This window comes from Heloderma suspectum, chromosome 3 (assembly GCF_057233095.1).
Source record: "Heloderma suspectum isolate Gila_16-S chromosome 3, 16-S_ref, whole genome shotgun sequence".
Taxonomy (NCBI): domain Eukaryota; kingdom Metazoa; phylum Chordata; class Lepidosauria; order Squamata; family Helodermatidae; genus Heloderma; species Heloderma suspectum.
The window spans coordinates 216,636,255-216,652,437 of record NC_139460.1 but is presented as its reverse complement, the minus strand read 5'-3'; the positions used below and the strand labels follow the sequence as shown (position 1 = coordinate 216,652,437).

General features: G+C 42.1%; 1 protein-coding gene across 5 annotated transcripts in view; it reads left to right on the top strand.

Annotated features, from left to right (window-relative positions):
* MICU1 (mitochondrial calcium uptake 1) overlaps positions 1-16,183 on the top strand; it is a 166,546-nt gene that overhangs the window by 100,238 nt on the left and 50,125 nt on the right. For all 5 annotated transcript variants that reach the window (XM_084845591.1, XM_084845590.1, XM_084845594.1 and 2 more), the window contains one exon: positions 9,131-9,328. In XM_084845591.1, coding sequence (XP_084701717.1) covers positions 9,131-9,328 — 198 coding nt within the window. The remainder of the gene's footprint in view (positions 1-9,130; positions 9,329-16,183) is intronic.

The window sequence follows — 16,183 nt, the reverse complement described above, 5'->3', positions numbered from 1 at the left end:
AAAGGAAGCTGTTAAACTGGCTGCATGACAAAACAAAAAGTAAAACCAAAGGGAATTGATTTGGAGAGGGAAAAATAAAAGGAGTTGCTTACCATTTGTCTCAATTACAGGCTAAGATATACTGGCATGAAACAATCTTATTCTAACATTTGTAATTTAGGTGGGTTTGTGATCCAGTGGGTTTTCATATGTTTTGAAAACGTGACCAGTTGAAAGTGCATTAAAAAGCATAATGAAGTATGCACAATTCAAACTGCATTAGTTTGATATTGTATCTTGATTTTATTATTTTATTTTTTGCCAAGTACAGTGTACTCTAGCCAATTCTCTACAGACTTTGGCAGTCCTTGAAAAAGGTGAAAGGTGTGAGGGAACCATGTGTGAAAAACAGTATTTCTTTTTAATTGTGCATGAGGCGTTGTTCATCGGCATGCTACATGGAAATGGGAGGAGTGTTTGTGTCACTCCTTATGTCCTGCTCAAAGCTGTAAAAAGCATCTGAGAGGCCCAGTTAGAAAATATTGCTCAGGCCTGCCTAAAAACCTGTGTATGACAAACATTTCTTAAAGTTTTTGCTGGTCCTTTATCTCTTACCAAAAAAAATGGGTGGGTGGGTGAATTAAGTCTGACATTCATCCAAATGCGTTACTCTCTGCCTTCTAAAATCTGTATTTGAAAGAGCCTTAAAAAATTGCACATTTAGAAACATAGGAAGCTGCCTTATATCAAGTCAGTCCATTGGTCTATTTAGCTTAGTATTGCCTGCACTGGCTGTCAGTGGCTTCAGTTAAGAGTCTTTCCTAGCCCTACCTGGAGATCCCAGGGATTGAACCTGGGTCCTTCTGCATGTATAGCATGTGCTCTACCACTGACTTAGAATCATAGAATCATAGAATAGTAGGGTTGGAAGGGGCCTACAAGGCCATCGGGTCCAACCCCCTGCTCAATGCAGGAATCCAAGTCAGAGCATCCCTGACAAATGGCTGTCCAGCCTCGTCTTGCAGGCCTCCAGTGTGGGAGAGCCCACCACCTCCCCAGGTAATTGGTTCCATTGTCGTATTGCTCTTAGAGTCAGGAAGTTTTTCCTGATGTTCAGCCGGAATCTGGCTTCCTGTCACTTGAGCCCATTATTCCGTGTCCTGCACTCTGGGATGATCAAGAAGAGATCCTGGCCTTCTTCTCTGTGACAACCTTTCAAATACTTGAAGAGTGCTATCATATCTCCCCTCAGTCTTCTCTTCTCAAGGCTAAACATGCCCAGTTCTTTGAGTCTCTCTTCATAGGGCTTTGTTTCCAGTCCCCTGATCATCTTTGTTGCCCTCCTCTGAACCCTCTCCAGTTTGTCTGCATCCTTCTTAAAGTGTGGTGCCCAGAACTGGACACAGTACTCCAGATGAGGCCTAACCAGTGCTGAGTAGAGGCGAACTAGTACTTCCCGGGATTTGGAAGCGATGCTTCTATTAATGCAGCCCAAAATAGCATTTGCCTTTTTTGCAGCCACATCACATTGTTGGCTCATATTCAGCTTGTGATCGACAACAATTCCAAGATCCTTCTCGCTTGTAGTGTTGTTGAGCCACGTATCCCTCATCTTGTAACTGTGCATTTGGTTTCTTTTTCTTAGGTGCAGAACTTGGCATTTGTCCCTATTAAATGTCATTCTGTTGTTTTCTGCCCAGCGCTCCAGTCTATCCAGATCACTTTGAATTTTGTTTCTGTCTTCCAAAGTATTAGCTATCCCGCCCATTTTGTGTCACCTGCAAATCTGATCAGCATTCCCTGTACCTCCTCCTCCAAGTCATTAATAAAAATGTTGAAGAGCACTGGGCCCAGGACTGAGCCCTGCGGTACCCCACTCGTTACCTCTCCCCAGTTTGAGAAGGTCCCATTGATAAGCACTCTTTGAGTCCGATTCTGTAGCCAACTGTGGATCCACCGGATCGTTGTTTCATCTAGCCCACTTTGAGCTAGTTTGCTCATCAGGATATCATGTACTTTGTCGAAAGCTTTGCTGAAGTCGAGGTATATGATGTCTACAGCATTCCCATGGTCTACAAGGGAGGTTACTTGATCAAAAAATGAGATCAGATTTGTCTGGCAGGACTTGTTTTTGACAAATCCATGTTGGCTTCGAGTAATCATGGCATTGTTGTCAAGGTGCTTCCAGATGGATTGCTTTATGATCTGCTCCAGAATTTTCCCAGGGATTGATGTCAGACTGACTGGTCTGTAGTTCCCAGGTTCCTCCATTTTACCCTTTTTGAAGATAGGGACAACATTAGCCCTCCTCCAGTCATCTGGCACTTCCCTTGGCCTCCATGATTTCTCAAAGAGAATAGACAGTGGTTCTGAGAGTTCTTCTGCCAGTTCCTTTATGACTCTAGGATGCAGTTCATCTGGCCCTGGAGATTTGAACTCATTCAAAGTAATGAGGTGTTCCTTGACCATATGCCTGTCGATCTCAAGCTGCAATCCTGCCCCTTCAGCCTGTACTTCGCCTTTGCCGGGGGGGTCATAGACCCACTTTTGGGAGAAGACTGAGCCAAAGTAGGAATTGAGCACCTCTGCCTTTTCTTTGTCATCTGTTATCGTTTTGCCATCCTTATTTAATAGCTGAACCACCATTTCTTTCCTCTGTCTTTTACTATGCACGTAGCTGAAGAAAGCCTTTTTGTTGTTTTTAACATCCCTTGCTAACCTCAGCTCATTCTCAGCTTTAGCCTTCCTGATGCCATCCCTGCAATTCTGTGCTATCTGCCTGTACTCTTCCTTTGTTACTTGGCCTTCTTTCCACTTCCTATATGTGTCCTTTTTTGTTTTCAGGTCATCCCTAAGCTTTTTGTGAAGCCACATTGGCGTCTTCTGTTGTCTTCCACCTTTTTTAAAATTTCCTTTTTTAAAAGCTCCCTCCCATCTTGGACTCCTTTTCTCGCTAGCATCGCTTGCCATGGGACCTTACTGATCATTGTTCTGAGTTTATGAAAATCAGCTTTCCTAAAATCCAGGGTACGCGTTTGACTACACTCGGCTTTTGCTTCCCTTAGAACTAAGAACTCAAGTACAACATGGTCGCTTTCCCCCAGAGTTCCTGTAACTGCTACTTTATCCACTAAGTCATCTCTGTTGGTTAGGATCAAGTCAAGGATAGCCGATCCTCTAGTTCCTTCCTCTACTTTCTGTAGGAGGAAGTTATCCGCCACACAAGTCAGGAATTTCCTGGAGGGGCCATGTTTTGCAGAATTTGTCTCCCAACAAATATCGGGGAAATTGAAGTCCCCCATTACTACTACATCATGCTTCCTTTAAACATCGGCTATTTGCTTTTCAAAAGTTTCATCCTTGTCTTCTCCTTGATTGGGTGGCCAGTAGTAGACTCCGACCACCAGGTTCCTTTTATTCTTTGCTCCATTTATTTCAACCCAGATGCTCTTGATGGGGCTACCAAGCTCCTCCTCCTGTATTTCTGTGCAGAGATATGTATTTTTCACATACAGTGCAACCCCACCTCCCTTTCTGTTCCTCCTGTTCTTTTTGAACAAGTTATATCCTTCAATTGCTGTATTCCAGTCATGAGAGTCATCCCACCAAGTCTCAGTTATACCTATCAAGTCATAATTTCCCTCTTATATTAAGAGTTCAAGTTCGTTCTGTTTGTTTCCCATACTCTGGGCATTAGTATATAGACATCGAAGACCATGTGCTTCATAGTCTGGCTTTCTTCCTACATGTGTCTGAAGACTATTATTGGGCGCTATCAGAGCTGTTCTCTCCATTACAGTGCATACGCCTATGTCCATTGTTACCCCCAACATTACATCTCCCTTCCCCATAGGATTCAGTTTAAAGTCCTCCTGATGAAGTTCTTCATGCTGTGGCCAAACACAGTCTTCCCAGCCTTTGTGAGGTGCAACCCATCCCTAGCCAACAGCCCATCTTCCAGGAAGTATAGCCCGTGGTCCCAGAATCCAAATCTCTCTCGTCGGCACCACCTTCGTAGCCAGTCATTCACCCGGAGTATTTTTCGTTCCCTTTCTATCCCTCTTCTAACTACTGGAAGGATGGATGAGAAAACTATCTGGGCCCCAAAGTTCTTGAGTTTCCTTCCCAGAGCTTCAAAGTCTGACGTGATCTCTTCGTAGCTCCGCTTGGTGGTATCATTTGTTCCCACATGGATGAGAAGAAAGGGATACCTGTCAGTGGGTTTTATGAGCGCAGGCAACCTTTCAGTCACGTCTCTAATCCGTCCTCCTGGGAGACAGCATACCTGGCGAGTCCATGGGTCTTCGCGACATAAACTGTGGACATAACTGTGTTATGTCCACATAACTTTGCGACATAACTGTGGAAGAACTTAAAGCTCTTCCACAGTTATGACTGTTTTAAGGGCCATTTTGCACCTTACACAGTAGGTGGGATCATGAATGCCAGTGTGATGAGGTGGTTAGAGTGATAGACTAGGATCAGGGAGACCCTGAGGGCTCCTTCACACAGAGCTTTTATTCTGCGATTGAGATTGCTCCTACCAGGACATTTGTAGGCTCTTTACATGATGCCGTACATGATGCCGTGATCATTCAAGATGTCTCCTGCACTAAATGCCCTTTGTTCTGTTTTTAAATAGATCACAGATAATGAGCTAACATATTACCCTGTTGTGTTCCCCTTCAGTTTCCCCCATGAAAAGAGTTAAAGTGGCAAGAAGAGCAGTGAGATCAATGAAAGATAATGGAAGACTCAGAGAAGGAGGGGGAAGGGGAGGGGGGAAGGAAGCGCGTGAAAAAGGGAGTCGTTGTGATCTTGCATTTCAGGCGGAAGCAGAAAGCCCCGTTTTAAATGCAGGATTTTAGGCTGTTGTAGAAAAGCCCTGAACTCCTTGGAGGAAGGGGAAAGGAATAAATATGATGTGGTTACAGATTTTTCTGCATGTTTACCATAACACACTGCAGGCAGGTAGCCAAGACCAACAACATGCTCTTGTACCCCAAAATAGATAGTGTGGATATGTATTTTTCTAGGGTTTGTCACAAATATAGGCAAAAGTATGCATGTATTCACCGTTTCTGTAACATGTGAACAGGTTCTTAATTGTCACATCCTCTAAGGCATTCAGACAGTGCAGCCATAGCCTAGCATCAGTGATTATGTCTCTCCTATTCTTTATCTGTGCTTCTAAGTTGAAAAGATATATGTAATACATGGATTTGTCAAGAACAAGTCCTACCAGACTCATCTGATCTCATTTTTTGATCAAGTCACCTCCCTTGTGGACCGTGGGAATGCTGTAGACATCACATACCTCGACTTCAGCAAAGCTTTCGACAAAGTGCCCCATGATATCCTGATGAGCAACCTAGCTCAAAGTGGGCTAGATGAAACAACGATCAGGTGGATCCACAGTTGGCTACAGAATCGGACTCAAAGAGTGCTTATCAATGGGACCTTCTCAAACTGGGGAGAGGTAACAAGTGGGGTACCACAGGGCTCAGTCCTGGGACCAGCGCTCTTCAACATTTGTATTAATGACTTGGAGGAGGAGGTGCAGGGAATGCTGATCAGATTTGCAGGTGACACAAAATGGGCGGGATAGCTAATACTTTGGAAGACAGAAACAAAATTCAAAGTGATCTGGATAGACTGGAGCGCTGGGCAGAAAACAACAGAATGACTTTTAATAGGGGTAAATGCCAAGTTCTGCACCTAAGAAAAAGAAACCAAATGCACAGTTACAAGATGGGCGATATGTGGCTCAACAACACTACACGCGAGAAGAATCTTGGAATTGTTGTCGATCACAAGCTGAATATGAGCCAACAATGTGATGTGGCGGCAAAAAAGGCAAATGCTATTTTGGGCTGCATTAATAGAAGCATCGCTTCCAAATCCCAGGAAGTACTAGTTCGCCTCTACTCAGCACTGGTTAGGCCTCATCTGGAGTACTGTGTCCAGTTCTGGGCACCACACTTTAAGAAGGATGCAGACAAACTGGAGAGGGTTCAGAGGAGGGCAACAAAGATGATCAGGGGACTGGAAACAAAGCCCTATGAAGAGAGACTGAAAGAACTGGGCATGTTTAGCCTTGAGAAGAGAAGACTGAGGGGAGATATGATAGCACTCTTCAAGTACTTGAAAGGTTGTCACAGAGAGGAAGGCCAGGATCTCGTCTCGATCATCCCAGAGTGCAGGACACGGAATCATGGGCTCAAGTGACAGGAAGCCAGATTCCGGCTGAACATCAGGAAAAACTTCCTGACTGTTAGAGCAATACGACAATGGAACCAATTCCCTAGGGAGGTGGTGGGCTCTCCCACACTGCAGGCGTTCAAGACGAGGCTGGACAGCCATCTGTCAAGGATGCTGTGACTTGGATTCCTGCATTGAGCAGGGGGTTGGACTTGATGGCCTTGTAGCCCCCTTCCAACCCTACTGTTCTATGATTCTATGATCCTCTGTTCCAGTTCCTCTTCAGTGTATTTTAAAAGCAAACCAAAGAAGTAAGAGTACTACCCCTGTAACATGCTTAGATGTCATTATTTACCACCAAGGGTTAACAGCCCCAAACTCAGTTATTCAGAATGGAGCCCTCCAATAACTGTGCAAAAGATTGCGGCCTAAGCGTATTTGGGGGTGAGTTCCTGGGTTTTCATATCTAGTATTTGTGAGCACTGATCAGAAAATTCAGTTTGGACCCCAATTCAATGATTTTGGAGGTTGCCTGGTTCACATTGGAGCCAAAGGTGAACCTTGATTTAAAAATCCAAGGCTTCATGCCGCCTACTGTCATTGGCAACCAACAAATTATTATAGGAGAAGAGCAAGAGTATTTTGTTTTCTTTTTTTCCAAGTTGCATTCAACAGATCAGTGTGAGGTCAAAATCCTTCATAAGCAGTTAAGAAAACTAGCTGAGTATGCTGAGAAGAAAATATAAATAACAGATAAATGGATGGGGCTCACCTTGGTAATGTATGCCAGAATGTGGTTTGTATTTTTAAAGTCATATTTAATTTCTTAAGCTTATTAGTTTAAATTGATTGAGTAATGCGAAAAGAAGGAAAGGCTTTGGGTCTGGCAAGCTCAGCAATGCTTTAAAAGAGAACTTAAAAAAAAGAGATGAACAATGCAAATTGGGTAGTTTATGTCTGAAGGTAGGAAGACAAGCCCATGTGTTTATTAGTCGTTCCCCCTCCCCCCCGCACATTATCCCAGTCCTGCCACTTAGATGTTTTAGTGACATTAGTTATCAAAATATGCCCTTCAGGGTTGTATATCTCTCCTGTCTTATGGGGAGAATGTAGCGTACTGTACTAAATGAAAATCAGTTCCATGGCATTTGGACATGTGAAATTGGCAGACCTCTGACCAATATGGAAAGTTGACTTTCCCTCTGGTATGAAGATACTGCAGTCAGTACAGTAGTAGAGATATTTCTGTGTTAGGGACTATGACATTTGGTTGTTTGAAAAACTCATTATGAACATCTTCTGTGGCTTACTATCTGATTGAGATCTACCATCTCAGGGAAGTAATAATTTTTTGAAATTTCTTCAGATGATTGAAATCTACAACAGTGCCTTGTTTCTCTATGTGTGTTTTTGTGAAAATTATATTAGTCTCTCTACCCTCTTAATAATGTCTTCTGTGTAATTTTATCTTCCTATACCTCAGCTTCAAATAATTAATTCATTAATTTACTTACTTACTTTAAACGTTTGTATCCCACCCTATATCATTAAGATCTCAGGGCAGTGTACACATAAAATAATTTAAACAGTATAAGAAGCAGGAGCTCTTAGGAAGCTGCAAGCTTTTGCTGTGGGAGATGTGTGCTCTTCCTTGGCCCCCACCATGCCTGCCCAGGTTTTCTGTATGCCTTGAATAGACCTTGAGTTTGGTCTGCTAATTCTTCCTGGGTAGTGGGAACGGATGCTCTGGGCGGATGGGACACGGCACAGTTATACCTTTTACATGGTTTTGGTTTCCCCATGCCCCTTCTTCATGGACTTTTTCAAAACAAACTGCAGATGTTTGAGCTGTGCATTTCTTTCCCTTTTTCTTTTAAATCTGCCAGTTTCACACAGCAGATGAGTTGAGCTATTGCAACTTCATTACCTGTAACTCTGGGCAGCCTCACAGGTTGTTCACCGTTGACTTAGGCAAAGTTTAAGAGCTCCTGCATTAAAGCAGGGGGTGGCCAACTGACAGATTCAGCCCTGAAGCAATATGGTCTGGCCCTTCTAAATGTTGATCCATGCACGGGAAAAGGTTTGTCTACAGTTCATTTCATAAAGCAAAGAACAATGTTTTCAAGTTGCAGGAAATTTGAGATACTCCACATTTTTTTAACCACCTCTTTTGGCTTTTGTATTTTAACATGCACATAGTATGTAAATAGATGTATTTGTATGCAATACTATGTTTTACATATGCATATCTGTGAAATCCTTAGAGCAGGGGCAGGTAGAAGGTAGATTTTTGGGTGTTTTGGACTCCAACTCCCAGCATTCCTGACTACTGACCATGCTGGAAGGGGCTTTTGGGAGTTGAAGTCCAAAATATCTGGTGATCTACTTTCTGCCCAGCCCTGCCTTAGAACTAAGTGAGGCCAGCTATATTGATACCATTCGCACATAATGGAAGCGAATTGTGGGTTAATTAACCTACAGTGTGTTGCGCATGTGCCACTGCTTGAATATGCAACCTTTGATTGGCCCAATTGTAGGTTGTTCTCTGATGTGTGAACCTGGACATTGTGGGTTATTCGTGGGTTAAACAACCCAAAGTTAACCTATGATTATTTCTGAATTAACCCATGATTTGCTGTCATTATGTGCAAGCAGTTCCATTATTTAGGCTGATCACATGTGAGGAGAAGGAGATCAGTTTGTGCAGCAAAATAAGTTTTCACCTCCCTGGTTAACTGTCTAGAGAAGAGAGTGGCCCCCAAGAATACAGAAATTGACCATCCCTGCATTAGAAAATTTAAAAGAAACTCAGTTGCACGACAAATAAAAACAATAAATCAGCTTTGCTTTTCTTCAGGTAGCTTCAGTCATGAGTGAAAATGATGACTTACAGGTTGTCATTTATATCTGCGTTGTTATATCTGTGTTTTCAACTTTTACAATCTGCTAGGTTCAGAGCATCATTCGCTCCCAGACTAGCATGGGCATGCGACATAGAGACCGTTCAACTACAGGGAACACCTTGAAGACAGGCTTCAATTCCGCATTGACCACATACTTTTTTGGGGCTGATTTGAAGGGAAAACTGACTATCTCTCACTTCTTGGAGTTCCAGCGCAAACTTCAGCATGACATTCTCAAGCTTGAGGTTAGTGTGTGATCCAGAAAGACTTGATTCAATCATTTACCTTATGCTTAGACTTTTGTTACCTTAGCCAGTGCTTTTGCTTTGGAAAAGAAGTCACCTGTTCAGCGTCAACACATGACATCTTCAGATAGCTGCTGTGGCCTAGAGGGGCCTGCCACTGACACCTGGCATGAGCCCCCACTTTAAAAGGCGGCTAAGTACAGGTGCCACCATTCAAATTTCCTACGATGCCTCAGAGTGATACCAGGATTAACATTGGTAGATTCTGGAGGGACGGAGAGGGGATGGGTTAAAATATGTATGTATGTATTGCATTGTAAGTATAGATTTCTAATCTGCAGTGGTGTTGCTAATAAGGCCCTTTTCTGAATTATCTTGATTTTAGTTGCCTTGTTGTTGTTGTTCAGTTGCCCAAATATCAGAGGTATTTGCAAACAATAGCTTGTTTTTTCCCATGAGTTCAAAAGCCACATAAATTTCTTTTGCAAGATTTTATACACAAAGGGGACATGTCAAGTTGAAAGTGGCTGAGCAGGGTTTTTTGTTTTTGTTTTTTTACAGAAATCTATATTAGCTCTGTGTAGTGTATGGTTTATGTCTAAATCAATATTCACTTAATGTAATCATAAGTCTCACAGGGCCAAAAAGAGCATATGCTAATCAAATTTCAAGCAATAGATGATAGTTATAATTTAGTGCTGTTTTTGTTAATTAAAATGGGTTGTCATGTACAACCTAGCTCATAATTGTCTGAAATTAATCTTCTTTTTGAGAAATGTAATCAAGTATATACTAGCTCAGCTCTCAATGCTGTGTTAAGAAGATTATATTTCTATGAATAGTATTTGTGAAGGAAAAAAGCATTTCCATATGGTAGAAGTTATCGCATCAAACCATCTGGATGATAATTCTAGATGACTTCAGTAGGTCATCTTTGGAGCCCTGTGTTTAGGTTGTGCATCTTGTGGAGAAATTTAGAAACAGTTATGGGCTGGAGTGATGTTAGGACTCTCACAAACAGGCCAAACCAGGGGGAACGAGTGAGTAGGTAAGGCCTTTCTTAAACCCATAGATAACCCAGTTTCCTTCAAAGTGTCTTTCCCAGTTTCCCAACCACACTTTGAAACCTAGCAAGCAACTCAGGAAGGTTCTTTTGTGGGAGAATACAGTTTCTAGAGCTACAAATGTAGGATGAGATCCAAACTTCGCCTTCCCCAAATAGAAGGACTTCTTGCATCCACAGAAGGTTTCTGATCCAGTAGATTTCTCCGTCCTCTGTTCCAGAAGGTCTCCCTACCCTCCTGAGCAGATTTTCAGAGGGTGCAAAGGGCTGCCGAGGGGAAGGTGGAAGGAACAAAAATGGCCTCCCTGCCCTTCTCCTAAGTGGAACTCTGCTGAAGGGATGCTCTCGCCAATGGTAGCGAAATCTGGATCCAATCCATAGTAAACTCACCAAAAACGTTTAAAAAGAGAATAAAATGATTGCATAAAAAAGGAAAGTATAAAAACAAATACTTTTAGCTAATAATAGTTTCCACTATCCAGGTAGTAAAATGCAGACCAGGAGACCTAGGCTGCAATCTTAAAAATATGTATTAGGGAGTAAACCCCATTGAATACAGTAGGACTTACTTCTGAGTAGACATGCCTAAGGTTGCATTATTAAATTTAGCTTTGCATGACCTTTAAATCAACATGTCAGAATGCCACTGCGTTATAAAGGACATGTCTGTGTTCACTGCAGGCAGGCAGACAAGCAAGCAGGTTGCTGACACAGCCCGGAGTCTGTTCCGAAGAGTGATTGGATGTGTCAACTAATATAGACTCACATAAATAATTAAGACTATGTTTGAAGCTGCATTGGTTTATTTTCATTCTCTCAGTCACTATAAAGTACAGACACAGTTGTTGACCAAAGTCTTTATCTCTCTTTCTGCCAGGTGAATTTGCATTGTATTTCTATCCAGGAAGTCTTGGATTGTATGAAACTGGAGTTGCCCCCAATCTCTGAATCATTATGGATCAGAATGAATGAATGTTTGGGCAAATATTAATCATAATATTCAGGGTTTTCAGACCAAAAACTTAAACTTGATATTAGACTGGATTCCTAGACCCATTAATAATTAATGCACATAAATCTTGACTGTTTCCCCAACAAATGGAAAAATGGCCGGTGTATTGCAGTGAAAACCACAATGCATCTCAAGTTACATATCAAACACTGTTTGTGAAAACAGTATATGGTTTTCTTTCAAATGATAACAGTTGTATGAACAGGGTAGAAAACTGACCTGGGGGACAAAATCATTATGACAGGAAAAAATCTGAAGATTAAAGAAAGGAGTGATATTGGAGGGATAACTGCAGTGGTAATGATGTTTGTCATACTTTGCAGGTTCATTTATTCTTTTCGGTTTTGAGTAGTGCCAACAAATATCATTTGTAAATCCAGCGGTTGATTTAGGTTGGATGACAGTTGTTTGTAGAAGTGTCTTTGTAATGCTAGTTGTGCTTTCAAATGTGTTCCCGTAAAATGGACAACATTCAGTGCTCACTTGAACCACTAGGCAATTATGAATATATTATGTATGTATGTATGTATGGGCAGAATTTAGTGGGGCATTTATACCCCCCCATTTTCTTCCACCCTGCCAATTGCATTACACAAGTGGCCCCCACTATTTGTGCAATAATGATTTAGCGCTTCTGGGGGCAGCCCAAAACGAGTGGAAATACTCATTTCTGGAAAGAGGCAGTTGGCGGAGCTCACATAGGGGAGCTCCATCAACCTGCCTCCTTCCAGAAATAAGCATTTCTGCTTATTTCAGGGGTTCCCCTAGGAAGCACTAAATCTCCCTTGCTTAAGTGGTGAGTCCTGCTTGTGCAACAGAATTGGTGGGACACACCGCTTGTGAAAGGGAATTGGGGGTGTAAGCACCCCCTTGGATTCTGCCGTAGGTATTTAATGAATATTCCGTTTTTCAGGATACAAATTGTTCCAAGACGTTTCAGAAATAATATCAACAATCATTAATAAAATCATAATAAACGTTTTTTGAAAAAATGATCAGGATCCTTCCTGCAGGACAGATAATGATAGATGGCCCTGTTGGGGGAGAACAGTGCAGCTGTAGCAGCCTTTGAAGTGGTATTTGCCTGCCTGTATCCCTCACTCTTCTGGGATCCTCCCCACAGGGCAGATGGTGGTAATGCCACTTATCATTACATAATTTTACACTAAATACAGAGGCTTCTTGCATTTCACTGTTCTCTATAGGTTTACAAAACAGTAGGTTATGTAGACAGGCATATGTAAGAAACTGATTTCCATTTTTTATTCGATGATTCTGATATTCTATATCACAGCATACAGATGCTCTGACCATCTTCTCCAGTTTTGCCAAATGCATATCTGATGTTACCCCTTACAACTTCTTTGCTAGTTCAAACCAGAGGTCTGTCTGGTTTAGCTGTCTGTTTCTAACAATGGCCAGATAGCTGTGCCCCCCCCCCCCCAGCAAGAAGTTGACAGACATGGTATAATGGAAAGAGCCATTCCCAGTAGGCTGTCCCCAGCACATGATTACTGGAGGTATACTTCCACTGAACCTGGAGCTTCATTGTTGATTATTATGGCTAGTCATCATTGATGAACCTCTTCTATATTTTGTATTTTCTCTTTCAGATTGGAGACATCAAGTTCCTCCTTACATTCATTTGAATGTAAACTTTAAACCTTACAGCTCAAGTCAACAACTACCTTTACAGGGAGTCCACTGAGTCCAAAATGGAGAGTTGCCATAGCCATAACTCTCTCCACGTATTGCTCATCTCTGAATTGACCGTTGGAGGACTGCTTGTGGGGCCTTTAATCACTGTGACGTAGGGATTGGGCAGATATCATTTCATAGAAGCACATATAAGATAATTGCAATAAGATCTAAGCCTGTGAACTGGAGATTCAAAAGTACTGGTTTATCTTCCTATCCTGAGAAACTCTTGCCCTGCTTTTCTCTGGGACTGCAGGAGAAGAAGTTTGCCGATGAAAGGGGGTGGGGAGTGCAGGATTACTTCATATACTCTAAGTTACTTTCATGCATGACTTGGAAGTTAAAGGTGCAGTGCTTCTTTACATAACCTTTTTAATTGCTCATTAAAGTTTTGGAAACTGCTCATGGCTGCTATTAGTTCTATCATTCCGTTCCATTCTGTTAGTCTGCCTTGGATTGTGTAAACCAGTGATGGGGAACCTTTTTTCTTTTGGGGGCCGCATTCTAGCAGTGGGCAGGGCTGAAGTCAGTAGTGGGTGGGGCCAGAATTGAAAGTGGGTGGACCATTCCCCCCCCCAAGAATACAATGAATACAATCTCCTGCCTCCTCCCTCAATCCCCTGGTAACCAGAGAGTGGGGCTTTTGTGTTACTGATAGTGACCAGAGTGGAGTAGAACAGATCTGTAAGTTAGAACATTTTGGCAAAAGGTTATAGCTTAGTCATAAAGTACATGTTTTGTAGGTATAAGGTCCCAGCATTCTGGAATCTTCACTTAAATAACCTTGGATAGCAGGGCGAGGAAATACCTTTCTATGAGATTTCAGAGAGTTGCTGTCAGTTAAGCTAGACAGTACTGAACTAGATAAACTATTGATCTGATTCAGTGTAAGGTTCAGTGTAAGCATTGTATGTTCATTTTGGGGCTTCTGGACTCTTTCTCTTATAGACACTGTGCAGCTGTGCATCTCCTACCTCAGAGCAATGGCAGCATTAGTTTGGGAGAAATAGATGGCAGAGAACTGGCCTGTGCTGTAATGGAACCTGTGGCCCTCCAGATGATGATGGACTCCATCAACACCAGTCAGCATGGGCAGGATAATGGGAGTTGCAATTCAACAACATTTGAAGAGCCACAGGTTCTCCACCCCTGCTGTAAGGGTTCTTGGAGAATGGGGAAAGGGCAGTCATCCATACAAAGTAGCATATCAGGATCATTGTGACACTCACTTTATCACTTAACCCAGCTGGAAAACTGGAAACATTTTGTGTCTTGGGCTGTTCGTCATTGTACAGCTGGCATTGCTCTATTGTTCCTTTCTCTTGTCACCTTTAATAGAGTCATTTGCTGTGGTGATGAATGTCTTTATTGGAAAATTCTTGTTTAATTTTTGCTTTCTGACATCACTATCCAACTGGAAATGTTGAGAACTGTTTCTTCTTTTCTCGGCAATCGCTTTGGATGTTTCCCCTTTCTGCCACCATAGCACAGTATGAGAAGTGACAGGTGGAAAACCAGTTGCTTTGGAATGCACCCATGAGTGTCATTGGAACATCTTGTTGCTTTGCACTGCCTGGCCCCAGAATTCTCTGCTGCTTTTGAGATCTGCGAAGTGCAGAATCCCAACTGCCAGTTTGATTCCTCTCCAAACAAGTCTTTTTGCTTTGCTCAAGATACTTTTTTTCCCCTTTTCCTCCTGTCTTTTTATTGACACTGAAATATAAAGTAAATTAAATGTCAGTCCCAGAATGCTAAGTTGGGCTTCATCTTCTCACACATAGCGCCCGATCTCCTGGAAATTCTGTTCTCATTTGAAATTGGACCTATTGGGGCAGAACTAGTTTGTTTTATAGGATGGTTCTGATCTAAGCTATGAAGCACTTTCCCAGATTTTGCTGTTTTATAATAATCAGAACAGGCAGGAGAAGTTCAAAAATGCTGATGCTTGTGCATCCAAACAGAATCCATCATTCTTAGTGCTTTTGCTGTGTCCTTTTCCACCCCTTCAAGGCCCAGTTTCTCTGACACCAGCAGGCTTCCAGGATTGTTCCAAACATGTCTTTACAGTAAAAGAGGTTACACTTTCTTTTAACAAAATATGCATGCATCTGAAGACATGGGTCTTTAAATGGTCCTCTGTATTTCTGGGGTCATTGTAGATAGACAACAGGATCAAAGGACAAATAATAAATCTTCTTTGTTCAGGTATGCTTGAGAGTGTTTGCAGTAAAAGTGGTGTAAGTGCAGTTATTCCCCAACGGTGTGCTGGGAATATGAGAATGTCGCAAGAAATAAATTTAAATAATGTCCCATGGGCCCCAGATACCCAGCCACTCACAGGCTAGGCTGCCTGCTATATCTCTACAATGGGGGTTGACAGAAGGTAGATAGCTTAATGATTTTTCACTAGATCAACAAGGGTTTCTGATTCCCAGTTGTTCACAACAGCAACAGTAAAAAGTGGCCACCCCAAAAATAAGCTACTAGAATCCCTGATCTGTAGTAACTTAGATGCAGATTTGTATGTGTGGGGTTGGGGGGAGGTCATTCCAGTGTATTGCTTATTGGGTTCAGTAAGTAATTTGTTCTGCTTTCTGAGCCACCATTTTAAATCTAGCTCCTCCTATTGGACCTCAGAATTCTAGTAAAAACAGAGTAGTAAAAAAGGATTCCCATCCTCTGATTCTTGGTCTGGTCTTCTCTCCTTCCAGTACTCCTCCCCTGGGGTAGATAAATCTATTGTACCTCTGCATGGATATTTTTGGGACATTCAATCACTCCTGATGGTGAGATGTAGTAGTTCTCTGAGGAGGCTGCCTTTTGCATCTTTGTATGAGCTGATTTTGTAGGGTTGCCACCGTCCAATCAGAAGCCATGTCCAAAATAATGACTCATACAGCCAGTGTGTTCCTTTGTGAGGCTTGGTTTCCAGAGGCATATGTGTTAGTCAATTGCAGCAAAAATAGTAAAGAGTCTTATCTTAAAGTCTTGACACATTTTTCTGGTATAAGCTTTTGTGGACTATAGTCCACTTCATCAGATGCATGATGTGTTATTGAGAGTTTCAGGTATATGTATGGTC